Source organism: Stomoxys calcitrans, chromosome 4 (assembly GCF_963082655.1).
Source record: "Stomoxys calcitrans chromosome 4, idStoCalc2.1, whole genome shotgun sequence".
NCBI classification, from domain to species: domain Eukaryota; kingdom Metazoa; phylum Arthropoda; class Insecta; order Diptera; family Muscidae; genus Stomoxys; species Stomoxys calcitrans.
Genome location: NC_081555.1, coordinates 162,864,463 through 162,892,457, shown reverse-complemented (window position 1 = coordinate 162,892,457; position 27,995 = coordinate 162,864,463). Strand labels below are relative to the sequence as shown.

The following is a 27,995-nucleotide window of genomic DNA, read 5'->3' as shown; positions in this document are numbered from 1 at the left end:
GTATTTATTTTTGTTGTTGTTTTGTTATAAATAAATGATGTTTATTTATTTCATAATATGCAGTTTGTTTTGTTTTAATGTATTTATGTATGTATATATAATATAAATGTGTGCTATTCGTTAAACAATTTTACAAACTTTACGGTTACGGTTGCTGCTATACGCAACTTATCGTTTGAATCAACATTCGTTTTACAGTGGCATTTTTGTAATAATTACATACTATGTATAATGTATAATTGTATGTCTTTATCATCTGGTTTCTCTAACGATTTTCTGGTTTCTTTCATTTATTAAGGATAGTTATTTTATTTACTTTCTTGTATGTCTTTCAGGCCAAATAAAAGCTCCTTCCTTTAGTTTATTATTATTGTTTATCATTTTCATTTATTATTATTATTTTTTTTTTTCATTTATTTGCTCATTTATCACCCAAGTTGTAAGAACGTATATGGCCTACAGTACTACACAAAACCATATAAAATTACTTAAGAATAAAATAATAGAGAATTGAATACTACTCATTGTTTACCATTTTCAAACTTATTTGGTAAGCTTTCATGTTTTTTTTTGTTAATATTTTTTTTATAGATATACTATATAAATACATTTTTTTTTTTTTTTTTTAATTTTATTTATATATGTATACACTGAAATGTTTACGTTTCCGTTTTGTTGTGTTTGTTTTTTTTTTTAAATTTAATTTTAAATTCTTCTATATATACTATGCTTTTGTTGTTTTTGTTTTAACTATTGACGCCACTTTCTGCATAGTATTAATTTTGTGTTTTTTCTTTCCTTCTTTCTTTATACATTATACATTATTTGTGTATAAAATCAAAATTAAATAATAAAAAAAAACTATAATAATCATAATAATAATGTTACATGCTACATGGTATCTAAGTGTTTGTGTGTTTTATAATTAAGGCCAATTATATATGTAAAAAAAAAACATATGTATAGAAATAAAAACAATAATATTTCGCTTATCTTTTTAATTTTTAAAGCCAAATAATTTCTCCGCTCAGTTCTAACTAGTTAACAAAATAATTAAAAACTATGTTTTTCTAGTAACTAAATATGTACTATACGAAAAAAAAAATCATAAAAAATAAAAATCCATAATAACATGTTTATGTTCACACCTAAAAAGAAAGAAGAAAAAAATAATGAAATTAAAACGCTGTTCTCCTGGTTAGAGTCATGTGATTTTATTTCAAAAGTTTTTTTTTATTTATTATTTAGTATTTTGTGTTACTTATTTTAGTAGCAATTTATTATCGTTTTTCATAATTCAATATCATTTTCTTAAATTAAATTTCAAAGTTTTTCATAGATAAGTGCCTTGACAGTATTCACTAGCAGAAAACCAAAAGTGGAAAGGCCCCATGAACATTGAGAATGTCAAAATATGCCGATTCAAAATGGCAGAAACAAAAAATATGTAAACAAAGGAAAAATTAACCTCCCCAAATAGGCCAAATCGATCCTTTTTCCACCCTTTACCACAACTTTGATACAGGGTATTATAACTTAGTGAATTAGTTAGATAGACCCAATGATAAGTATACCGATCGACTTAGAATCGCTTTCTGATTCGATTTAGCTATGTCCGTTTGTCCATGTTAATTTGTGTACAAACTACAGGTCCCAATTTTCATCGGATCGTCTTCAAATTTGGTATGGGCATGTTTTTCAGCCTAGAGACGCCTATTGAAATTGAAAAAAATCGGTTCAGATTTGGATACAGCTCCCATATATATGTTCGTCCGATTTGCATTAATAATGCAATAAAATGGTCATTTGTTAACCGATTCTCTTGAAATTTGGCAGCAAGGATTTTTTCTTGACTCTCGACATTATTTGTGAATTTCATGGAAATTGGTTCAGAGTTAGATATTGCTCTCATATATATGTTCGTCCGATTTTCATTAATAATGCAATAAAATGGTCATTTATTAACCGATTCTCTTGAAATTTGTTAGGAAGGATTTTCTCTTGACTCTCGACATTATTGGTGAATTTCATGGAATTTGGTTCAGAGTTAGATATTGCTCTCATATATATATATCGAGCGATTTTCACTCCTGGAGTCACTGCAAACGCATTTTTTTGACGAATCTTCCCCAAACTTTGCTCATTGTTTTCCTCGACGACTTTCACAATATCCATAAAGTTTAGTCGAAATCGGATTGGATTTAGATATAGAATCCATCTATATGTTTGTCTGATTTGCAGTAATAATGCAATAAAATGATCATTGGTTAACCGATTCTCTCAAAATTTGGCAGGAAGGATTTTTTTATGACTCTTGACCTTACTGATGACATCGGTTCAGATTTAGATATAGCTGTCATATATGTATAACGCCCGATTTTCACTTCTAGAGCCACTGCAAGCGTATTTTTTGATCAATCTTGCAAAAATTTTGCACAAAGGGAGTTTCTCGACGAGTAACATATTATCTGAGAAGTTTGCTTGAAATCGGTGACATAAATGTTCGTCAAATTTTGGGTAATTTGCAATAATGTTGTCATTTGTGAACTACCCACATATCAATGAGTGCTACCCACTTATCAATGAGTGCTGTCCGATTCAAGTTTAACCTCAATGATAAGAGGCTTCCTTTTAATAGCCGAGTCCGAACGGCGTGCCGCAGTGCGACACCTCTTTGGAGAGAAGTTTTACATGGCATAGTACCTCACAATAATTGCCAGCATTGGGAGGGGATAACCACAAATGAATATTTATTCTGAGGTTCTCGCCAGGATTCGAACCCAGGCGTTCAGTGTCATAGGCGGACATGCTAGCCTCTGTGCTACGGTGGCCTCCACTGGTTTCGGTATGCAAATCTAAAATTTGTCCATGACCATTCCCATAAGTAATAGGGCAAAATTTCCCACATATCAATGAGTGCAGTCCGTTCCAAGTTTAAGCTCAATGATAAGGGCCCTTCTTTTTATAGCCGAGTCCGAACGGCGTGCCGCAGTGCGACATCTCTTTGTGTAGAAGTTTTTATATGGCTGCTATACCAAATGGTACAGTACCAGCATTGAGAGGAGATAACCACAAGTGAATATTTATTCTGAGGTTCTCGCCAGGATTCGAACCCTGGCGTTCAGCGTCGGACATGCTAACCTCTGCGCTACGATGGCCTCGCCATGTTTTGATATAGCTCCCATAACAACCGATCTTCCGATATGACTTTTTGAGAAGGTGCAGTTCTTATACGATTCATGATTTCTCTTCTACGTTCTCCAAACATACATGCAAAATATGGTCTGAATTGGTCTAATACCTGATATAGCACCCATATTAACCGATCTCTTGATTTGATTTCTTGAGCCTCTAGAGAGCGCAATTCTTATCCGATTCAGCTGAATTTTGCACAAAGACTTCTCCTATGACCTCCAATATACATACCATGTATGATCTGAATCGGTCATTAACCTGATGTAACTTCCATATAAACCGATCTCCCGATTTGACTTCTTGAGCCTCAAGAGAGCGCAATTCTTACCCAATTCAGCTGAAATTTTGCACAAAAACTTCTCCTATGACCTCCAATTAACATACCATGTATGGTCTGAATCGGTCGTTAACCTGATATAACTTCCATATAAACCGATCTCCCGATTTGACTTCTTGAGCCTCTAGAGAGCGCAATTCTTACCAGATTCAGCTGAAATTTTTTTTTCAGACTTCTCCTATGGCCTCCAACATAAATGCAAGTAAAGTGTGAATCGGTTCGTAAACTGATATGGATCCCATATAAACCTATCTTCTTGAGTCCATGAAGGGCGCAATTCTGGCTGAAATTTCGCACACCGACGTCTCCAATGGGCCAAATACCGACATATGGGCCAAATATGGTCTGAATCGGTTCGTAACCTGATATATCTCTCATATAATGACTTCTCCTATGACCTCCAAAATATGTGCCAAGTATGGCCTGAAACCTGATATAGCACGTTTTTACTTCTTGTATTTTAGTATTATACAGTGCGTTGCCACGAAAATGTTATGGACATGATATCTGTCCAGTACGACCAAGTTCTGAATTACTCACCACTGCAGGCGTTTTTACAGGTTAGAAAACGATGTCTCCAACTGGTGTCAAACAATTTGCGCTGGAAACATTTTTTGCGTTTTATTTTTGTTCTTCACGGCCTGTGTATACAGTACTATAATAAGAAACTGCAAATGTCTCTTCAGACACCAATTTAAGGTTGGTATTCTGTTGGTTTTTTTTTTTTTTGTGAACAACTGTCAAACTCCATATAAAAAAAAATTCAAATGAAAAATGCGTTTTTTAGGTTAAGATTTCAAAATAACGATTAGACACAATTAATTCTAATGCAGCGATGCCCAGCCCTTTTTCGGTAGCGTTGATGGCAAGTCATACGCATTCTTATGCTCAGTCGTTGTTTAGACAGCAACGAAAGAAAGTTGCGCAGGGGTATATGCATTTTTTTGTTGCTTATTTTAAAAGCAATGACATTTCTATATGTTACTCTTAAAAAGAACAAAAAGTATTAATTTTCTTATTTTATGTTTATTTTTGCAACACACCATCGTTTAAGTTCATAGAGATAATTAAAGAAACTTAAAGAGAGTATCTCACACATACAATCATATTTTAATTTTGGACATCGCTGTCCTGGTGAAATATGATGATAGGATTGTGTTGGTACAAAAAATTTACTGTACACAAGTTTAAGTAAATTTTGGTATTTCGTTGAAGTTTTTCATAACTATTCCGAAAGCAGAGCAGAGTACCCTGCTTTGTTGTACAAAAAAAGAAACATCAAATGAAAAAGACCCTTTAATGGCAATGTGTCATGGCAACTCTATTATTGGGATCTATTTATTTTGTTTTTAATTTAAAAATTATCGTGCATTATTAAGTTCGGGTTATTTTTGTTACATCAGGTACTGTATGTGGTAGTTTTTTCTTTAAAGGTCAGTCAGAACTTTACAAAATGAAAGCAAATTAATGCCAAACAATTCAAATCTATGGCTTTGTCATATCTGTTTGTCATAATTATAATCTTTATCGGTGGTTAAAATGAACTCTGTTTTAGTTAAAAAAAAAAACAATTGATTCTAAAACTTATTTAGTAACTACACTCAGAAAAATGTGTTCATTATTTATTATCATCTGAGCAGCAATTTTCAATGTTAAATTCTGTTAAAACAGCAAACGTGTCTAACATACACCCAAAAAATAAGTTTGCTATTATCAGCAAACATCGTCTGATGATATTAATATTACAAATTTGTTATTTACTAAGAAAACCAATGCATGTATTTGAACTGCAAAAGGGTAATTGAAGCATTTGACACATATCAACATAAGGCATAAACATATTCCGTTTAGAAGCATATGCAAATTTTAACCGATATTTTGTCTATAAAAGTTATCATAATGTTGTTGGTTTGTAGCAAATTTGTTTAATTTATACTGCCTTCTCTTTTTAATTGAGCAGATTTTCTGTTGTTATTAGAAACATTTTTGCTAATTTTAATAATACATTTCTTTGAGTGTACTAAAATTATTTATACGATTTTCCAAGTTTATAAGCCTTAAATTTTTTTTGTAACAACAAACATTTATGCCTCTTTTACTAACAAAATTTTCTGAGTGTATTTTTAGTGTTTTTTGGTGTTTTCAAAAAAAAAATCTTTAATACCTTTAAATTATTCTTTCTTCTCTGCCTTCGGTGTTCAACTCCATTCAGTACAGTTTTTTCGTTCACTTAGCTCTGGTCGCCTGCCTCCTCCTCCTCCTCTAATGCTTTTTCGGCACATTATCCTCGCGGCAAGCTACTGCCGCCACCAAAGCAGCACCACGACCCGAACCATCCTCCGACAACATCAGATCAAAGGTAATACCAGGTTTGACCAATTGTGAGATTTTCTCTACCATTAAATTATGGAATTTTGGATGGAAACGATAGACACTGCCATCGACTCCCACTGTGACATGAGGTTCATTCATTTTGTTGATAAGGCAGGCAATGCCGCAGGATACCAAATGGGCGGCCCTCTTGGAAACACATTCACAGATGTAGCGCACATTGGCACAGTCTTCATCGGTGGCATTGTTCAGACCCAATTCCTCCAAGACCAGGTGGCAGTTGGTATAGACTCCGGGTTCGTCGGCTTCAATTTCCGACACATATTTGGTAAAGAATTGGCCACGGGTCATTAGGACATCGGAATCTTGACCCTTAAAGAGTACACCAGCTTTGACCATTTTAACAATGGCCAGACGCACCAGCTCACCCATATACATGCCGGAAATCATTTTCTCAAATACCTGTTTGCCAGGATTGATGGAATGGCGATCGACCTCTTCATCGAATTCAGTGCGCACAAAGTCCAAGGCACCATTATCGCCAAAGGCACCCCATTCGGTGTTGATGAGCACATGAGGCTTGCCGTTGGAAGCACCATCGAACATTTCCGCCTCCTCCACACGCTCCACATAGCAGGCATTGGAGCCAGTGCCCACAATCAGGCCAATCTTACAGCTGTGATTCTTCCAGGCGCAGGACATAAGGGTGCCGGTGGTATCATTCAATATGGCACACACATCGATTTGTACATCTCCGCGGCGGGCAATGGCATCCTTGAGTAACTGCACCACATCCTCATTGACTACACCGGCACAATTGAAGCCCTTGGTCCAGGTGACCAGCAGACCCTTGGTCAAGCCCAATTGGGTAAGGGGGAAGGAGAAGGTGAAACCCAAAGGCAAACGCTCCTTGTACACATTGTGCTCGTTCATAAAGTTGGCCAGACACTCGGCAATGTGATCGAACAATTGGGTGCCCGAACCCAACATTATGTGCTGCGGTATGGCATAGATGCGCGACTCCATTTGAAAGTCATGCTCCTCCTTCAGGTGTATCAGCAAGACACGGAAATTGGTGCCGCCCAAATCGAGGGCCAGGAATTTACCGCGCTCATTGCCGTTGGGCAAATCTTGGACATAGGTCACAAAACACTTGACGTTCGCCTTGGCATGAGTGTCCTTGGCGAGACCGCGTTTGATCTCATGGAGGATACGATACGTTAACTCGTTGATCTGTTCATCCGTGAGTATCAATTGCTGACATAACTCGTGCACCATTTTGCGTTTTTCGGCCACACTTGCACTGGCAAACGGTGGTGCGGCCGTTGGCGGCGTATTTGTGGTTTTGTGGCTCATCAGCGATGCAACGCCTTCGGCGGCCGAGGCAAACGCCATGGGCACAGCGGATTTGTCTGTTTCATCTTGACTGCGGCAGTGGCAGTGGCCATTTGCTGTGGCACCATTGGGCGGCAGTGAAACGTTGCAGCAAGGGGAGGTGGCGTTTGAGGACTTGGCATTACAGCAGGATGGTGATGGTGATGATGATGTAGATGTCGTCTGTGACGAGGCTGTTCTCTGTTGGCAACAGGCCCCCCCAGCAGCGGCGGCGGCTGCACTACTGCAACAGCCATTGGGGGACATTGCTGTGGTTTTTGTTGTTTTCAAACAACATTCATTATTTATAGATACATTTTGCATGGCCACATTTAAATCTTTGTTATTCATTTTGTTGTTGTTTTTGTGTTTTACTTTTTGCTTTGCTTTAGATTTTCTTATAAGATTTAGTTTCTTTCACACTTTTTGCCAGTTTTGTTTTTGGTTTTAGTCTACTTCCAACTATTTGCAAAATTTATTTTTTTTTTAGTTTTTTCCATGCACTTTTTTGTTTTTGCTTATTGAGTTTTTATTACTGCGCTCTTCTTGACGATTTTTGTTTTATTTTCAAAATATCTTTTCAAACCGCTCGACAACCGTTTCGTTTAAATGCTTACAACGGAATCAATTCCATAAATTTTTATTAAACATTCTCGCCGTCGTCGTTGTTGTCTTCTATGGAGCAACGACTCTCAACCACCAACCGATGACCCCCTCTCGAAATCGAAAAAAAACACAGGCCAGCTGTAGTTACGATGATGAAGGTGGTTGTGGTGTTGGTTGATTGGCTGTGTTATAGCGAACTCACAAAAACGGCTTTTGTAAAAAACGAACAAAATTTTTTGTTGCCTTTTTTTCTCCAAATTCGTTTTCACACTCTCGTTGTTGTCTGTTGTTTTATACAATCCAGTAGCTCAGCGCTGTATGCTTGGTATGTCCGCTCTGTTCCAGAGCTCCACAATGACTTGTTTGTCGTCGTCGACGTTGTACTTTTGAAGGAACCTTGAAGGTCAAAATTGACAATTTATTAGTGAAACACAAAACAGAATACTGGAAATTTGTATGTATGGATAAAAAAAAGGTGGGGAGAGGTGAGATGAGCTTAGGTGATGTTGTAAATGTGTATTGTATTGTGTGGTGTATTTCGTTTACAAACCGACGACTATTCATGTTCGTGTCTGTAAATAACTATGGTGGGTGGTTAGAAGAGAGTGAGAGAGAGATAAAAAGGGTGTCTCTGTAATAGGGAGTTTTAACTGGAATACGCTTGTTTGCCAAAGAGTACGTACGTACAGTGATTAAATATTGATACACGAGGAAATGAAACAGAGTACATATAAGGTTAAGGGACTTAAAGGGAAAAGTAAGCAAAGAGTTTTGATTATAATAAAAAACTTAAGAAAAAATTCGATGAAGAATGCATATATAACAAATTATAAGTAATTTCAAAACGAATTATTCAAACTCAAGAAGTAAACTCGTGGAGATGGGTTAAGATCCAAAGTCTTAACAAAAGTCATCGTGCACAAAATCTTACATAAAATTCGCACCCTCCTGGGTCTCAAGTGAAATCGGAAGGTCGGTTTTTATGAGAGCTCTATATCAGGTAACAAGCCGATCTGGTCATACTTTGAAGGGAAGTTGAAAGTTATAAGAAGTCGAAGTGAAAAATTTTAGCTGATTCGGTTAAGAATTCATGTCCAGAGGTCGGTCGGGTCTCATTAGAACTGCATGGACCGCACCCTCCTGGGTCTCAAGGAGTGAAATCGGAAGGTCGGTTTTTATGAGAGCTCTATATCAGGTAACAAGCCGATGGGGTCATACTTTGTAGGGAAGTTGAAAGTTTTAAGAAGACGAAGTGAGAAATTTTAGCTGATTCGGTTAAGAATTCATGTCCAGAGGTCGGTCGGGTCTCATTAGAACTGCATGGACCGATGTCAATCTATTTTAGCATGGACGTCGAAAGTCATCGTAAAAATTTTCATTAAAATCTGATAAAAACTGGTTTCAAGAGTCTCAAAAAGCAAAAAAGGCGATCCGTTTGTGTGGTATTTGCCCATGAAAATTCCATTAAGGAACAGGAGCAATCCTTTCACATATTACTAAGTGCTGTCAAATTCAAGTTTAACCTCAATGATAACAAGTCTCCTTTTTATAGCCGAGCCTGAACGGTGTGCCGCAGTGCAAAACCTTAAGTTATAGATCTGTGACCCTATTCTTGTTCGCTTTAATATTCCAAGTCGATCTGTTCAATTGCCTTTCGAAATCAATATAGCTTTCAAAGAATGAAGCTATACGCTTACAATTTTGCACAAATACTTCTTAATGATGGTAGTAGTTGAGGAAGGCCAATTGGTACAAATTGGTTTATTGAGATATAGCTCTCTTATAGTCTATCTCTTTTTTTATAACTTTCCTCACTATTCTGTTCCCATCCGATTCAAATCCATCCTCATCCGTATCAAATCCCTAGCCTTATCGTAGCCTTATCCTATAGCAATACATTCCTTGTCCCCTCATATCCTAACCGTTACCTTTCCATGCTATCTCCATTTCTTTATTATCCCTATTCCCATCCCTCTCCTGGGTCATATCATATTTCTATCCTATCCCAAACTTACTGTTATCCTTATATGTTATACTTACTTCATCCTATCTGTACAGTTTTGTACTGTAGTTTTGGGGTAAACCCACAAATTATAGACATTTGTCTGTAGTATGTATACCAAGAGATAAGGAATGTCTGTAATAGATAATAAAATGATCACATGTGTAGTGTCCATACTAATGGTGATCTTCGTTGTCCTTAAGAGTGCATGTATTTCCTCTAATGCAGGTATATAGTTGACTATGTAAAATACCCTGTGTATTGAAATAGGCAACATGTGTTTTGTATTCGTTTTTTTTTGTTATTTAGCATTGTATAGATTGTAGATTTGTTTTTAAGAAATAAAGATTGAGTTCTTTTTCAACCATCATCGAAAACGGCTCCTTTCCTTGACGCACTCTTCGATGTGCAGCAGGAGTACTGCACACTATCCTTTCCGTATCTTATCTCTAACCCATCCATTTCCTATTCTATCCTATTTTCATCCTTACTCTATCCCCCTAACCCCATCCTATCCTATTCAAATCCCTATCATATCCATGTCCTATTTCATCATATCCCTATCCTATTCCTATAGTATCCCTGTCCTATCTCTATCCTATCCCTATAATTTCTCTATACTATCTCTATTCCATTCTTATCCTAACGTTATCCTTTCCTATAACATCCCATCCCTATTTCCCGTCCTATCATTACCTTATCCTATCCCTTTTCAATCCTATCCTAGTCTATACCTAGCCTTTAATTATTTTAGACTATACCTATCTTCCATATCTCACGTAAACATTTTATATTCCTATCCTATCTATCCTTTCCTTATCCTATCTCAAGCCTATTATTTGTTATTCCCTCCTCTTATATACCTATTTTTATCCTATCGTCTTCCTATCTTATCCACTCCTTTCCTTATCCTGTCCATTTTCCTAAATGTCTTAACACCATCCTCTCCTTATCCTATCCCATTCCTCTACTATCCCTATCCTACCCCATATCCCTATATCGTATTCCCATCCCTATCCGTCAAATCTAGTAGCCAAGTATAGATTTCCATCTTACCTTCGCCTCCACACTGAGATCATAGGTTCGCAATTCAAGAATAATCCCTAGCGCGTTCTCTTTCCCCGGAATCCAAGCCTTGATTAGTTTCATGAGCCTACGTCTCTTCAGTAATTTTATACGAATTTTAAGCTCATCATTGGTTATACTGTCTTCACATAAAGTCAGACATTAAGGGTAGAAGATCCCTCTCAAAATTTCGATTGGGTCTATCTCGTCACGTTGTGTAGTCTGGACTGGCAAATCAAATGTTGCCAGCATAAGTGGGGGATAACAACTGCTCAATTTTTTCTGGTGTTTTCGCCAGGGTTCGAAATCAGACCTGCACTTGCAAATCATACTTGCCGAATATTTCTAAATAAAACGTCTTGAGATAGAATCGCACTTTGATTCAAGCGAACAACAGTTCAAACTCCAATTCGTGTTGACATTTAAGAGTTTTCACACTACAGTGTTCCAAAAAGGGGATATCGAGTATTAAGGGCTTGAGAATTTAACATCTTAGACAAAAATCTCGATAAAATTTCTCTAAAATCTTTCATTTCTAAAAAGTTTTCAAAAATTGTTGTGTTGGACTCTACTCAACTAAAATTCATCTTGAAATAAGAATACTCCATATTCTCTTTAAATGTAATTTCGGTATCTCTTGCTTCGTTGTAACATATACTCTCTTTTACGCCTACTCTTTTTCTCTTTCATTAGTACTGCTATGTATATCTCTCTCAGCATTCCAGTTTGTAATTGGAAAATTTAGCAAGTTTACATATACGATATCGGTCCGTCTGCCATCCACACTGTCAGTCATATCATTTAGTGGCAAAGTAAGTAAGTATACATTAAAAGTGCACACAACAACTAACGTATACATATACAATACACTAACCTGCCCACTTTTATCGAGTCACACGATATTGAATGTATGCGCAAAGCACACAACGTAAATCGTACTGTAAATCGACTGAGTGAGTGGCTGGCTGGTTGGCAGCGTATAACATTTTTTTCTGGTGCGGCGTATTTTTATGAATTGAATTGTGTGTTGGATGGGTGGATGGATTGCTGGCGGATGTCTGGAATGTGTTATGGGTATGGGTGTGAGTTTATTTTAGGGGGGTGTGTATGTTGCAATCGTTTTGCACGTAGACCACATATTGCTGCCAGTGTATTTGTAATGGGGCTCGCCTCTTGTTTGCTGGCCTTATAGCCCCATTTGTTGTTGGTTTTGTTTTTGCTTTGTTGTATATATTAACTGAAACTGATGCTGTTTTTGCATGCATTCACACTTTTCATTGTGGCGTATATGTAGATATGTATATGTATATGTATGTGTACATTTGTTAGGTAGTGTTTGGTTATATAAACGTATGTGTTTGTGAAAATTTGTGTAAATTACACGAGACTTGAGTGTGTTTTTTTTTATTGTTTACACATAATGTTTGTGTTTTTACGGGGAGGTGGGAAGGTGGGAATGGTAAATCGGCAATGCAATCAGTCGCGTAGTACGTACCTCAACTCTTGACGTCTTATTCTGCGTTTTATTTTTTGTGCATATCTACGTGCTTCAAGTCACATGCACAAACACACCTTCCTTCTTGTTTGTTCCTGTCCTCAACGTATGCCGAATGCGTTTTGGTATTACTTTTTTACTGCCGTTTTTACTTTAGTTTTTCGTAAAAACCGGGCTTGGAATTTAAATTGCAAGTTCTTTTTTTAGCTTTGTTTTAGTCTTTTTTTCACTCCTTTTCTTTAAAACTAGTTTTTCACTTCTTGTCTTTGATTTTTTGAATTCAAATCTAGTAATCCGTTTGGTTTTTTCATAAAATATATTCCGTCTGTTTAATGAAATACTGCACGATGAACTGAAAAGAAAAATCGAAAAATGTTATTCAAATTGGTACCTATGTTATGTAGGTAAGTGGTATTTTCTATAGTATATACTAAATATTAATTATTTATTAATGTAGGTATTGTCTATAGGTATGTAAGTTTTATAAATTATATGAGAGCTTATATTGTGTGGTCAATTATTTCGACCCGCTTTTTGGTGTTCTGTTTTTTTTTTTTGTTATTTCTTGTTCTCATTCGTGCTAATTGTGACGCATAACTCGCGACTTTTGTCGTAAGAGGGAAACGTCAGTTTGGGTAACAGACACCAACATGTGATTCGTTGGCTACGTACATATATATATGTCTGTATACATGTGAATTTAAATATTAAATTGGAAATATACTATGAGAACATGTTTGTGTTTGCTTCAGATATGCGAATAAATTCATTGAAGTGTTTTACTCATTTTCTGGGGGTTTGGAAATGGTCACATTACTTTTCGCTTAAAAACAGTATTTTTGACTGACAGAAATATTCAATAATTAACCTCATTTTGTGAAGACCTTAACTACAATTAAGGGCATATGGAAGCTAATGCCGAACTTTAAGCACATATCGACCCCAACACGAAATCTCTGTATGCACAAATCCAGAAACGATAAACTTACTGTGTGTTACCGGAAAATGCAAAATTAACTTACGGGGGGCAAACCTAAACATACATGTCGCTACAAATTTGGAATGTGCTCGCATTTTCTTTAATTATGCGTTTTGCCAGTTTTTGGTCGAAAAATCGAAGTCAAGGGCCGAATTACCGTATACGTGCGCTTTCATATCCAATGAAATTTCATTTCGAATTTAATGGATTAGTTATAAACTATTGTAGGATCGATTCAAACATTCGCGTACTAACCTTTCAAAAATTCAAGTTCAATAAAGAAATACATAATAAAACACCTTAACGAACGTGAAGCTAAAGCCACTGTAGCTACAGTACAAAAGAATCCTGGCACAAGTGCGGTCGATATTGCTAAAAACATCGCCACTGAAAACGTAGACAGTAAGCGCAAGCACTATTAGAAGAATTTTGTATAGAAGTGGGTTTTATGGCCCCGTCTCTCGCGAAGTGCACTTTCTGTGAACCAGTTTTGGTTGTGTTATAGTTATGAGTCATAACACACACAAGCAACGAAAATTGGCGCGAACTAGTAACATACCCAAATTCAGAGTTGCACTAATCACTGATTTTTACAGATAGTGTACTCAATATTTTGTTGTTGGGCAACTGCCACTACCTGTGAATGAATATATCTTGGTATGTGGAGTTTCTTTACAAGACTGTCCCACCAAGTGTCACTAAATTGGGTTTGCTTGCTAATTGGATCTTCCAACAGGTGGTATGTTAGGGATCGATAACTTGGCTAGAGAATGGCTTCTCTACTAGACACCAACTTAATTAAACCACCCACCGCAATCATCAGACCTCAACCGAATAGAAAATATTTGGGATTACTTGAACCGAAAAATTCGGACAACCAGGGTAATAATATGTAAAGAGTACCTGAAAAGTGATCGACAATGGGAGTTGAATAAAATATTCGTCGGAGTATAAGAGAAAGTGAGTGGAATCAATACAGTAACGGCTACAATGCATTATCGGGGCCCAACAAAGTACAATTAGCAACGGTTTGCTTCCAATTAGATTAACTTTAAACATGACTATTGAATCACTTGATGCATGAAATATTGAATATTTCAAAAAAAGTGTTAAGAAATGTATTTTCATTATTTTATTGTTGTTTTTTGAGTCGAATTTTCTTTTTATATCCACCACCATAGGATGGGGGTATTCCGTTTGTAACACCTCGAAATATTGATCTGCGACCCCATAAAGGATATATATTCTGAATCGTCTCGACATTCTGATTCGATCTAGCCAAGTCCGTCCGTCTGTCGAAATCACGCGTTCGACCTCTAGAACGTGTAAAGCTAACCGCTTGAAATTTTGCACAGACACTTAATATCGATGTAGGTCGTTAAGGATTGCAAATGGGTCATATCGGTTCAGATTTCAATGTAGCTCCCATATAAACCGATCTCCCGATTAGAATTCTTAAGCCCCTGGAAACCACAATTTTTGTCCGATTTGGCTGAAATTTTGGATATAGTGTTCTGTTATTACTTCCAACAACTGAGACAAGTAGGGTCTGAATCTATCTATAACCTGATACAGCCCCATATAAACCGACCTCCCGATTTGACTTCTTGAGCCTCTGGATACCGCAATTCTTGTCTGATTTGGCTGAAATTTTGCACATAGTGTTCTGTTATTACTTCCAACAACTGAGACAAGTAGGGTCTGAATCTATCTATAACCTGATACAGCCCCATATAAACCGACCTCCCGATTTGACTTCTTGAGCCTCTGGATACCGCAATTCTTGTCTGATTTGGCTGAAATTTTGCACATAGTGTTCTCCTATGACTTCCTAACACTGTGCCAAGTACGGTCCGAATCGGTATATATCCCGATATAGCTCCCATATAAACCGATCTCCCGATTTGACTTCTTGAGTCCTTACAAGCCCCAATTATTGCGCCCTCTATTGGCACAATGTATCTTAAGGGATACATTCAGTTTTTTTGCAACAAATTTTACTTTGTGATAGTATCCATTGGAAAAATATCAATCGATACTCAGTCAAAAAATTAAATATCGATAGTTTCGATATCAAATTACGTTGGTACGTACTCCTTTTCATAAACCCGGTTCCATTTAAGTTTGGGGAAGAGAACTTATATTCCTCACTAACCAATATCTTCAGGTAAAAAGATTGGTGATCGAACCAGATTTCATTCGGACTTAAAAGGATCGAATATATTGCTAGATTTCTATTGAAGCGGCGTGTAGCTACAACTTTGTCTTTGTTTATATGCACATATTTTAATATGTTTTAATTAATACAAAATTTAAATGTTGTATTTATTGCTTAATACAATCAAATTGATTTTGTTCAACAACTCTGTGTATACTCATATATACAATATATAAATTTTTTTGGTATTGTCTGTATTCAAGTGTCAAGTATTTAAAATTCATTATCAACCGATTAAAGCCTTGAACTTTAAAATTCAAATATCGAACCGGTTACCAGATATGAAGATTTTTAAAATAACTAAACTAAAATATTTTTCTTTTGATTTATAAAGCCACTGTCAACGGCATTTTAAAAAATAAGCAAGTAAAATTATGCTAAGTTCGGCCGGGCCGAATCTAATATACCCTCCACCATGGATCGAGTTCTTTTCCTGGTATCTCTTTTTAGGCAAACAAAGGATAAATGAAAAGAATTGCTATGCTATTAGAGCTATATCACGTTTTGGTCCATTTCGTGGAAATTATTGTGTAAAATTTGAGCCAATTTGAATAAAAATTGCGGCTTTTAAGGCCTCAATAAGTAAAATAGGGAGATCGGTTCATATGGGAGCTGTATCAAGCTATAGACCAAATCAGACCATATTTAACACGCATGTTGAAGGTCATGAGTTTTAAAACATATTTGGCACAATTGTTGAAATGCATAAAAAAACACGTCACGCAAGATTTCAGCTTAATTAGATAAGAATTGCGCCATCAAGATCCCAGATCGGTTTGTATGGCAGCTATATCAGGATGTGGACAGATTTTAACCATGCTTACCACAGTTGTGTGAAGTCATAACGAAACACATTATGCAAAATATCAGCTTAATTAGATAAGATTTGCTCCCTCTTGGGGCTCAAGAAGTCAAGATTCAAGAGAGTTTATATGGCAGCTATATCATGTTATGGACCGATTTGAACCATACATAGCACAGTTGTTGGAAGTCATAACGATGTCATTGAGCTATGCTGCGGGCTCCGCCACTGTCCGATAGTTTGATATAAACCATGGAGTATTCGTTATCGCTTAACACTTCGTCTGCAATTACTATCACATACGTTGGACTTCTGCAACTGGGATCAATGTCCTTCAACTTCACTACATTTAAATAAAATTCAATTAGTTTGTGTATAACACTTTAAAAGTTCTAACTGTCATTACTTATCATCAATACACATAAACCGTATGAAATAACTGGAAGAAACACTTGATTAAACATTTGCGGGTGTTCAATTTTGCTTTTGATATTCGTTATCACAAACAAACATATGTACATGTATTTTATGTTCAAACGGAAACAAATTCCCAGTATGGAGTCAGTTCACGGAAACTGTAGCAAATAGAACATTTATTTGTCCCCAACTGCCATCACAACAGCAATAACTAAAACAAAAACTTTACGACACTGTCTACTGAGCACAAACATCATTAACGGGACATACAGAAATTATGAATCATGGCAACAGTGTTGATAAGGAAGAAAAAAATGCAGAGACAGGCGGACAGATGGCTGACGGTCCATAGTCTCGTGTTTCACTATCAACGATTGCTTGCTTTGGCTTTAACATTTTAATGGAAATGACTTCTCTAATTATAGAAGACAAATAATAAATAAATAAAAGCACATGGGTCGTTGTGTGTGTGTGATTGGTGGGTCATAATTTTTGATAGAGCTAATCATGAAATGATTTGTCTTTTAGTTTATTTTTAGCAATTTTTCATTCAAACGTTTATAATGACTAGGCATATGTATTTCGTTCGGAGGTAATGTTTCTTAAATCAATTTTTATAAACACTTAAACATAAATCATGCACTTATGATCATTATTAAAATTTTACTATCACTTTCACTCACTTTTATTTATTATTTGTTTACACTGAATTTGTTTTTCATTTGTTGTTGATTTTAATAATATTGAAATCCTCTTGTTTAACTATGTTTAAATTGAACACTAGTAGATTTAGTAGTTGTATAAATGTTACTTTTCGTTTCTCTGGAGAACAACGTTTAAACAGTTCCACTACTTGCGTTTGAATGTTGCTTAACACGAAATAAACATCACATTTAAGAAAAGACCTCGTATTTTCCTCTGTGAGGAATGCGATAGATTCATTCCTCGTAATGAAGGCACACAGATACTCTCTTTTAGCCCACACACACACAAACCATTCCAGAGTTATGCCATGCGAACACAATAAGTGTAATGTAAATTTTCTCTTGGGTTCTCTCACATTCCAGCTCTTGATATGTTGGCAAACTCAACGTACATCAGTGTTGCAGAGATGGAAAGATTTTACTGGCTATTCAATAGCACTATATATGAGGTCGAGCATTGACATCGTAATTGCATGGATAATAATATTAATGTGGAATGTTCTTTTAAAATAAGTGATTTTTTTGTAGTAGAGTTTTACGGGGTGGCAGCACTGGTTAATAATTGTGTGCAAACGTCATCTGTGAAAGTTGAATGTTCAGTATACTCTGCCATTTAATAATGGAGAAACTCACAAACGAGCAACGCACAGTGGGAGAAAATCGAAAAAAAACTAATAAAAAATATGATGTGTGAGAACGGGTATTGATATCTCTTTGAAATTTGGAATGGTTAGAGCTGAGGTTCTTAGCGCGTTCGTATGCAAAATTTCAAGGCCCGGGCGCCTTTTAGCAGGCCCCTAAAATTGTCCGAAAAAAGTTTGGGGCTGCCAGATCTTATGTGGTCCGCTTTTCAAAATTTTCATTCCAAAGAGATATCTATACCCGTTCTCACACAGCATATTTTTTATTAGTTTTTTTTTTTCGATTTTCTCCCACTGTGCAAAGGCTGCAAATTGTGAAAACTTATCAAAATTTGTGCTCTGCGATAACAGCTGGATGGAAATCCATCACATAATCGTGTTCATCGATAAGATTAATTTATGGCCAAAAAAATCTGGGGGTATGCTTAGCCACGCCCAAAAGATCTTTCTACGGTTATGGCTGGATATGGAGGTAGGTATTACAATTATCAATAATTTAATAATTGTAATATGCTTCATTTTCTTGATGCAGCCCAAGGGTTATGACAAAGCCGGCAAGTATGATTTCACACGTTCCTTCCACATTCACACCAGTCGGCGTAGCAAATATTAGCCTTCGTATTTATGTGGTATAAAAACTACCAACTAAATACAACACAATGACGAAGGCTAATATTTTCGGTCAGCACATTGGAGTGACCTGGAAACAAATTCTGCCAGAGAATATTTTCTTTAGTTCATCCCAGACAACAATTCATAACCGAGAACCAGGTATCATGGTGAATATAGACGAATCGAAAATCGGCAGAAATAAATACAATGTCTTCGTAGATGTTGTTGTCTTAATGTCATCCCAGACAACAATTCAAATCGGATGATCAGGTATAACGGTGGAAATAGACGATTCGAAAGTCTGTAGAAGGCAATATAAATTGGCCATCCTAAAGTACAGGTGATAAAAATCAATAAGTAAAACTTTATCGTTGGCGTATTTGGCGACATACTTGTCTTTTCGCCAAATCTGTATTAAAAAGATAACTTCATTGAACATTTTAGCTAAAAAATCAAAATTGGTCCTCCACACTGACAGAAATTTTCGTGGTTCGTAACTATTTCACCAAAATTCACAAAGCTAATTTATAGACATTTGTGAAATAAGCTGACCGTGATCCTATATTACTTCGTAGCCAATAAGTTACTCAACAAGAAGGACGACTGGGAAAGGTATGATCAATCAGGATCGGATTGAGTTTTTTTTTATTTTGCCGATAATATCGGGGAAAAATCTTAATCTGTACCAGGACAAAAAATAAAATATCAATAGTAACATCGGTATAGAGCCAGCTCTATTATGAAGAAAGACAATGGGTTTTGCAGGGGTAGAGCGTGAAACAAATTGTTTTTATACATTTTATATTTACATCTCTTTTGAAACCTGCTACACCCTCAAAGGCGAAGACAATGTCCACTTCTTTGTGAAGCGCTTCCAAAACTTCGTGGACACTGAAATGGTGCAACACATCAATACTATTGAAGGACTTTGGAACCATTTTTTGACTCTTTTCAACGGCTACATACAGAAGTTTACTTTTTTAAGATGGTATAAATCCAACAATAGGTCTACGTTTCCGGAATTCCTACGACTTGCTGTCCAACTGTAAGACTCTACAAATGCCTCATCTGCTACCTAATGTGAAGAGCTGCGTTTGGTACTAGCTCATGAATAACGTATCAGCAGTGAAGTCAACAGTGAAGAGGACTTTCGAGATGCCTAAGGCGAAAGATATGAAGAAATTTAGATAGATGTGGTGGCTGCACCACAACATAGATTTTGCGAATTCTGGTACTTTCAACAGATTCAAAACTATTTTTTTACATTTCTTAGCTAAAAACAAAGTTGACTTAATTTGAATATATAAAATTTATTCGTTGAAGTAAATACTTTTTATTTATTTATCTTTTTATACCCTCATAAGTGCATCGTGGATGTTACATAAGGGATTAAGTATGGCAGTATTATCCGAAGGGAGCGTGGTTCAATATTGTCTAAACACGTGGCAGTGGATTTAATAATAAAGATGGTTTCCAAGACTTCATTATCATCAACATAACAAATAGTAAATGATTTTTCAATAGGAACAGTGCAATTTCGTATGCTTATGAAATATGCTGCACAGGGTCGATGTTAATGAAACGTTCGTTAAGTTCATTTACGTTGAATTATCAGCTGAATGGAAAATTTCACTAACTAATATTGCAAATTTCTTTCCACTTGCTTTTTGCTTCGAATGCGTTTTGAAAATTGTGTTGGAAGTGAGATGATTTTGTAATATTAATTGGTTTAGAAACAGTCTTTCTGGCAGATTTGAATGGACGATGAAGAAAGGGGGTTTAAACCATTTCCAGCGTTTGTACGCAGTGTTCCTTTCATCAATCAGTCTTTTTCAATGTGGTTGCAAGGATCTTATAAGAATAGATTTTAGAGTTATTGTAAAGTGTATATAATCCGATCTTAAATGAAAATTACTTGTACATCTACAGTTGTCAGTTGGTATGTTAGATTCCAAGGTGTTTCATAAATCATTCGGTTAAGTTCAATAAAATCAATCCGGTGTGACCTTGGTCCCGCTAAAAATAGTTTTCCCTTTTAACATTCGTTTCACGAAATAAATATTTAGGTGACCGCCAATTCACACGAAAGTCACAGTTCGAAAAATTGAAAAATGTCTTGTCTACAAATTGATACAATTTGCAGAAGTAAACCAAAGATAGAAAGGAGAAGAAAACCTTGGATTGTGATTTGTTTTAAAATTTTTGGAAATTTCGAAATGCCTGCGTTTTTCTTGTTGGCTGTCTTGTTGAGACCAAATTGGAGATGTTTTTTTAAATCTCAATTCAGCGAACACTGAAGTGATTTTTTAACCCAAAAACCAATGACGCAAATAAAAAACAACCCAAAAGTGGTTATTCAATAGTTGTTTTGTGATTTTAAGGTTTATTTTACGTATAAGGAGGAATTTACATTTCTATAAATTTTTAGTGAAATGGTTTCACAGTTTTTTGGTGAAATCTATCACACGGGCCACCTCATTTCACATTAGCCTGCGAAATGAAACCAAGGTCATTCCGGAATATTCTTAAAATCATGAAAGGTTTTTAAATTGATTTAAATTTTCAACATTGCTGCCATATGTTTGAAAATTTAAATCCTGTTTTGAGAAACCAGATATCGCGAAAAAGTCGCTAAAAGCTTTGTAAGAGAAAAAAAACCTCGAATATCTTCAAACGACAAAAAAGCTTTATCTGTTTAAATGAATTATTGCCAGCAATTGTCGATTTCTTAATCGAAAGTATGTAAAATTGACTTAATTGCCCGTTAGGCTTTGAGAGTCCTGCTTTGAAATTTTCTATTCATAATTTCACTTTTCAGTTTATTGAGGTCACTTCCAGAGTCCCATCTCTGGGAAACACACCTCCTGCTCTGGTACTGGTTGGCTGATTGAAAGTGTGCGTGAGTATTTTTTCATACTCTTGGTGAAAATATTCCACACTGCAAGCTGAAAGTACTACAAACCATGGAATTGCCGCTACAAACATACATATGTACCACCATTGAAGTAAGCTTCAATGAGAATCTCCTTAACCCACCTTGCCTCTTTTGCTCATTGCTTATTTGACTACATATTTCCAGTTTTAGAAAGGGGCTCGCCTCGTTGTTGATATGTACATACAGACAGACGTTTATATATGGCAGCCATATGTACTTGCGTAGGTATTTGCAGGCTGACAAGCAAAATTATAAGTATGTATGTTGGTTCGTATGTATAAGCATTGCGAATACTAATGCAAATTTTCGAGTATTGTGGCTTTTGCCTACGATTTTTTGCTTGTTTTGTGCTAATTCTTTGCAGAAAAAATATATTTTTCAAAAGAAACAATTCCTGCCCCCTACTACCTACTGTATTATAAGATTTTTACATTTTGCTTCTTGCTCTCCATGGTTGATGCTGTTTTTCTTTCATCACATTCCTCCATTACTTTTTGTTCACAACAGAGTAGCTATGACCCCACCATTATTGTAATTGAAATGTACTTTGGACTTTACAAATAAAATAATTGTAGACGCATAAATGTCTATTTTTAGTTTGATTTTAATATCTGCCTTCTTTGGTAGTAAATACATGAATGTTTAATTATACATAAACCTACATATATATATATAGACATTTGTGAATGGTATACCTAGTCTATCATACTCTTGTTTTTTTTTTTTGGTGGAGGTGGTGGAATTCTTGCAAAATATTTTGGCTACACATATAAAAATGTTGACTTCACAAGAACTGTGTTAATGCATTGACGTCACAAAGAGATATTCAACTGCTGTGGTGGTTTGTAATTGTGGGTGGATAAAATTTGTAGACAAGAGTGCGGGAGAGAGAGAGAGAGCAAGGTGGAATCACTAATAAAATCATATTTGAGAGAAGTAGTCATTCGTCGTCGATGACGTATGTAGTACAAATTTTAGGTCGTTTAACCCATGATGTGTTCAAACACAATGCCAATAAGACCGAATTGCCCCAATTATTGGTATTGTACTGGCAAAATGGACATTTAAATAGCGTAGCTAGCGTGTGGAGCTCCTATTCAAGGTGACATCTAAGCGTAATAGACAATGCTCTGTTGTGGATAACATCTAGGTACATAGGTAATAATAATTACCTATAAATAGGACGATGACACCTTGTCGTTACTTACGTGACTCATATTTATGTTCTTTTTTATGAAAGTGTAGTTATTGATTTTCGTACAAAATGTTGTCGAAATTTGATTAACAAATTGGTTGTTTTACCCATCACCCTGGACTTAATAAGGTTACGTCACTTGCCGAAAACAAAAAGTGGAATGGCCCCACAACATACAGGATGTTAAAATAGTCCTATTGAAAATGACCCAAATAAGGGGAAATGTAAACAAACAATAAATGTAAAAAAGACAAGTTGACTTACTCTATCGCAGGATTCACTAATAGAAGGTTAGGTCACATGCGAAAACATAAAGTGGATAGGCCCCATGAACATGAACAGCTTGGCTTAACTTTATTCAGTGAATCATGACTCAATCGCGAGTACTGCGAAAATTCAATTATCCGGAGAACCCTGCCTACACACAAAAAATTTTAAACCTCAACACAAGTTAGAATGAACTAAATTTGGGATATATTAAACTTGCTATGGCGCTAAAGATTATTAGTTCGCTACGAGTTCAATAATTTAATAACAGCTACGAAATTGTTTTTACATAGCATTAGTTCAATTTTAACTTCCCACAGTTGAATATTAACTAACGAGCATTGAAACTGAGATTTAAAATGATTAAAAAAATCGCTATTTCCGAACTCTTTGAAGCATCCAATTGGAGATTGGCGGACACATCTTAATTACATAACCCATTTAGTTACGCCTGTCCTCATACCCCCACGCTATCGATTTTACTTAGCTGTTTGGAAGTAGACAAATTAAGTATGAAACATTGCAATTATAAATTAAATAAAACTACCTTTGATCGCAGCCGAGAGATGAACCTAGAGCCTTCTGTTTACAAAGCAGACGCTCTACGCATTCATCTACATCACTATTAGTTGAGTCTTTGACTATTTTCCTTTTTATATATTTGCTAACAACACAAAAGCAAAAAAATTTTCTAACTCTTTTCCATCAAAAATGGCCATGACATATTTTACTTATAGTAACAATTTAATCAGCAGTGAAAGTGGGCATAACTTTAAATAACATTTAGCCAAAAAATGTGTGGAAGCTTTTGTGGCACAGAGCATGTCATTCTCCTTCTCAATACAAAGGTCCCGACTTCGAGTCTTGATCCAGCAAAATTTTTGTGGGGAGCCAAAAGATACAATAAAATATATTTTTGGATTTGACAATGCAGCAGTCAGCAAATTCAATTTTAGTTCAACACTAACTAACAGTTATTAAATTATGCTTACTTCTGAGAATGTTATTGTGAACTCAATAAATACAAATTGTAATCATTTTAGTTACATATATTGAACTAAAATCAGCAATAAGTTTCAAAATTCATATTGCCCATGAACATTTCATTTAGGAACAGTATTGGGGTATAGGTCCTAATCAGTGTTGCCGTTTTTGGTAGGTTCCTACCAAAATTGGTAGGTTTTTTTTTCTTTTGGTAGGTTGGTAGGCTGACCTCAAATTTGAAAAAAAAATATTGAATATGTCCCCGGGGATAACTCAAATTGTTTCACTTTCTTCCGTTTCAGTGTATTTATTCAGTGCATGCGTAATGAAACCTCGAAATTAAAGTTTCAAACAAAATCATCTGATAAAATTGTTATAAGCCTAGACCCGATCTAGACTATATTTCCCACGTACTCGGCTTGGTCGTCGCTTGTTTCAAATTTCAAAGAAAAATTTAATAAGTTCTGATTTTGACGACAACTGGTACCATAGTCAAGTACCTGCACAAGATTTCGCTTATGCAGGGTAAAAATTTGGCTTTTGTCCGATTACCTTTAATCCGAAGATCAGGCTATAAGGCAGCTACACACAATTATGGACAGATCTGGTCCATACTCGGATGCTGAGGGGTACAATGCAACTCACTGAAACGCGTAGTAAATCTGGAGACAGCTTTATCCGAAATTGGATTTCATCGAATTCTGAATTTATGAATTCAAGAGTTCTTATCGGGAAATCGGTATAATGGGAGGTATACCCATATATACACGCAAACCGGAAAGACCAAAAGCCCGATGGGAAGATCAAGTTGTGGGAGACACCTCGAAACTTGGCGTCAGAGATTTTAGAATGAGCACAGAAGATCGAGGCACTCGGAACGCTATTCTACGTTCGGCTAGTGGAACAAATATTCTGTCATAGCCAATTAAAGTAAAGTAATACCCATATATATGTAGGTTATCTTTAAGTATGCAAATTTATCCATAAACATACCATTAAGGAACAGGGGGCAAACGTCTCAAAATCAAGTTTAAGCCCAATGAAAAGGCGCCTCCTTTTTACAGCCGAGTCCGAATGGCTACAGTTCGACACCTCTTTGCGGAGAAGTTTTTACACGGATGCCATACCAAATGGTACAGTACCTCACATATGTCTCCAGCATTAGGAAGGGGTTAACCACTGCTGAAAATTTTTCCAATATTCTCGTCAGAATTCGAACCTGGGCGCTCCATCTTTCCGTCTCCATCTTTAACTATGACCGATATTTTTATAGGTTTTAGAGTGATTTCAACAGACAGCGGAGGGACATGGCTAGATCCTCTATGAATATTAAGACCATCTGGTCTAGGTTGCTTGTAGGCTTGAAGAACGTTTGGGGCAGGTTTTGGTGGCGTTTGGTAGAATTTTACTTTAATTTTGGTAGGAAATAATTTTCTTGAGTGGCAACACTGGTCCTAATTAAGTCAATCTACTATTAAAACTATCGATCTGTAGTACTAGCTATAAAGTATTGTAGCGGCTGTATTTTTTAACCATTTAAATCTATTAAGTAATCAAACTCATTTAAAGCTTATTTGACCTGTTTTACTGAAAGAGTCTGATTTACTTTACTTACCGTATATTAACGAACTTTTGTTTTCGAGTGTATAATATTATTGCTTCTTTGAGTTAAATAAATGTACGAAGAGAATCGATTATTTTAAGTGCTTATGTTCCGTTATTTTAATCTAAGCACTGAGTTCAGTTTTTTTAGTGCTCTCGCATAATTACCATAGAACGTAACGTTAGTGAAAAGAGAGTAGCGTTACTAACCTCCAATAAAAGCAGGCACATTGAGTGATTGTTTTGCCTAACTCTTTTCGGTGGTGATAATTGTTTTCGTGATTATTTAGTTATCACTCATAACTCTCAAATGTTTCTAATGCTTTATTTCCAATTGTATGATCTTTTCTCATTGTCTATTTAAGAAGACGCACAAGCCAGAAATTGTCATTCTTGGAGTTAAAGCTAACAATAAAGCATCACACTGAAATAAACCGGAGAGTTTTATTTAAAGCCCAGGGGTGGTAACATGTTTGCTTTAACGAAATTTTTCATGATAACCGTGAAACACATGTGTTTTCACCTGTGAAAAAACGAATATAGTACCAGTCTCAAGATAAAAATAAAAAGTGAACGAAATTGGGCATTTTATCTGTTTCGAACGTCCATATAAAAAACTAATTGAATAATTCCAAAACAACATAAAAATGTCGTTGAACGAAGACGTCTGGAGCGTTATTTTTTTGGAATTATGAAATATATTTAAAAAAAAAATTAAATTTATATAAAATACAATACTCCAAATCTTAGGATTAATGGAATCCCCACGAATCCTGCAGTATAAACATTCGACGATCTATCCGTCCGTCCGTCTGACCAAACCATGATTTTTTTTCCCCAAAAATTTTTTTATTTAGATTCCATTGCAGGATATTGTTTGGCTAAAGACCAAAAAAAATGTTTTTGAAATTTTATTTCTCTACAAAATTTTTTCAAAATTTAAATTTTTATGGAATGCCCCATAAGTAAAAATCAAAATAGTGTTTTTTACATTTTTTCTCCATCCTTGAATGGCCTTTTATTTTTAGTTTACGAGTGTTTTTCAATTGTGAATAATTTTTGTACCACAAAAAGTTAATTATAATATACAACAGTTTTTAGATTGCAGGTTCCCGCTTTCCACCGCATGGTGATTTACAAAAACTCATTCACCGGTGGATGACTTTCACAAATGACATTGAAATGATTTACACAACCACCAACCATCACTTAAGGTAAGACCACATTACTCTCAAGCAAAAAGTTTGCAAACGCCAAAGTGTTTGCTGGCCGACAACAAAAAAAAAACCCGAAACCCAAACAAAGCCTAAAAATTCAAAATAAAAACAAAAAGAATCGGCAAATGAATGATGCAAAAAGTAACAATGGCATTAACTCTCACACATACGCATAAAAGATTTAAATAGCTTTAAAAAATTATAAATTAAAATTTCACGTGACACCACATGTCTTTTGCCAGGGGCTGCTCGACCGTACATCTTTGTTTTTGGTGAGAAAAGCCAAAAATATTGAGAAAAAAAGAATGGACACAACCATACGAAATTCGCGTCATCTCACCCACACATTATTGTGGTAACCGTGCTGATGCTGTTGGCAAGACCTCGACTAATGTCGCGGTCATTGTCTGTCCGCTATTTCGTAGAAAAATATTTAAATGCTGATATTCGTAATCCCTTCCAGATATATACGACACAAAGCTAATTTCCTGCAAACATATTTGGGAAACATTTTTCGAATAATTTTGCACTGCGCAGAATGTTGGACAGAAAAACGTATCATATAAATAAATTTTTGCAAATTTGCCCACAAACAAACGTAGAGAAACATAGCCAAGCGCCTCATTCTACCACGCTTCCAACTAAAAACGTACTAAACATACACTCTCCCTTAGGAAAGGGTAACTAAACTAACCTTTTTTGGGAAAGAATACAAAAAAACATATATCGACAGTGCCTTTTTTCTTAGGAAAGGGTATCAAATTGCCCATTTCCTAAGGGAAGGATATCAAGACTGCCCTCTCTCTTGGGAGACGATACTTAAAGTAACCATGCCCTTGGCAAAGTGTGCCTAAAGTAACCTTTCACTTTCTCTGAGGATGACAAAATCCGCATCGTTTAGGTGCCTGGCCATAACGGAGTAAGGGGAAATGAAAGGACACGATTTGGCGGTGAAGGACAGAGAACTGACGTCAATAAACCTGGTTAACCCGAAGCCTTTCGTGTCGACGCAGTTCG

General features: G+C 35.8%; 2 protein-coding genes across 2 annotated transcripts in view; one reads left to right on the top strand and one right to left on the bottom strand.

The window, feature by feature from the left end:
- The window catches only part of LOC106086797 (WD repeat-containing protein 6), a 111,387-nt gene that overhangs the window by 63,467 nt on the left and 19,925 nt on the right, over positions 1-27,995 (top strand). The gene's annotated exons all lie outside the window — the stretch shown is intronic.
- Positions 4-17,686, bottom strand: LOC106087334 (hexokinase type 2). Its single transcript, XM_013252352.2, has 4 exons — positions 17,505-17,686; positions 12,406-12,757; positions 5,697-8,239; positions 4-1,148 (listed from the first exon to the last, which is right to left on the bottom strand). Exon 3 carries the CDS (start codon positions 7,586-7,588, stop codon positions 5,795-5,797), a length of 1,794 nt encoding a protein of 597 aa, XP_013107806.1. The 5' UTR covers positions 7,589-8,239; positions 12,406-12,757; positions 17,505-17,686; the 3' UTR covers positions 4-1,148; positions 5,697-5,794.

Excerpts from the sequence above, each read along its gene's own strand:
- LOC106087334 (XM_013252352.2), bottom strand. The coding sequence starts at position 7,588 with ATGAATAACAAAGATTTAAATGTGGCCATGCAAAATGTATCTATAAAT.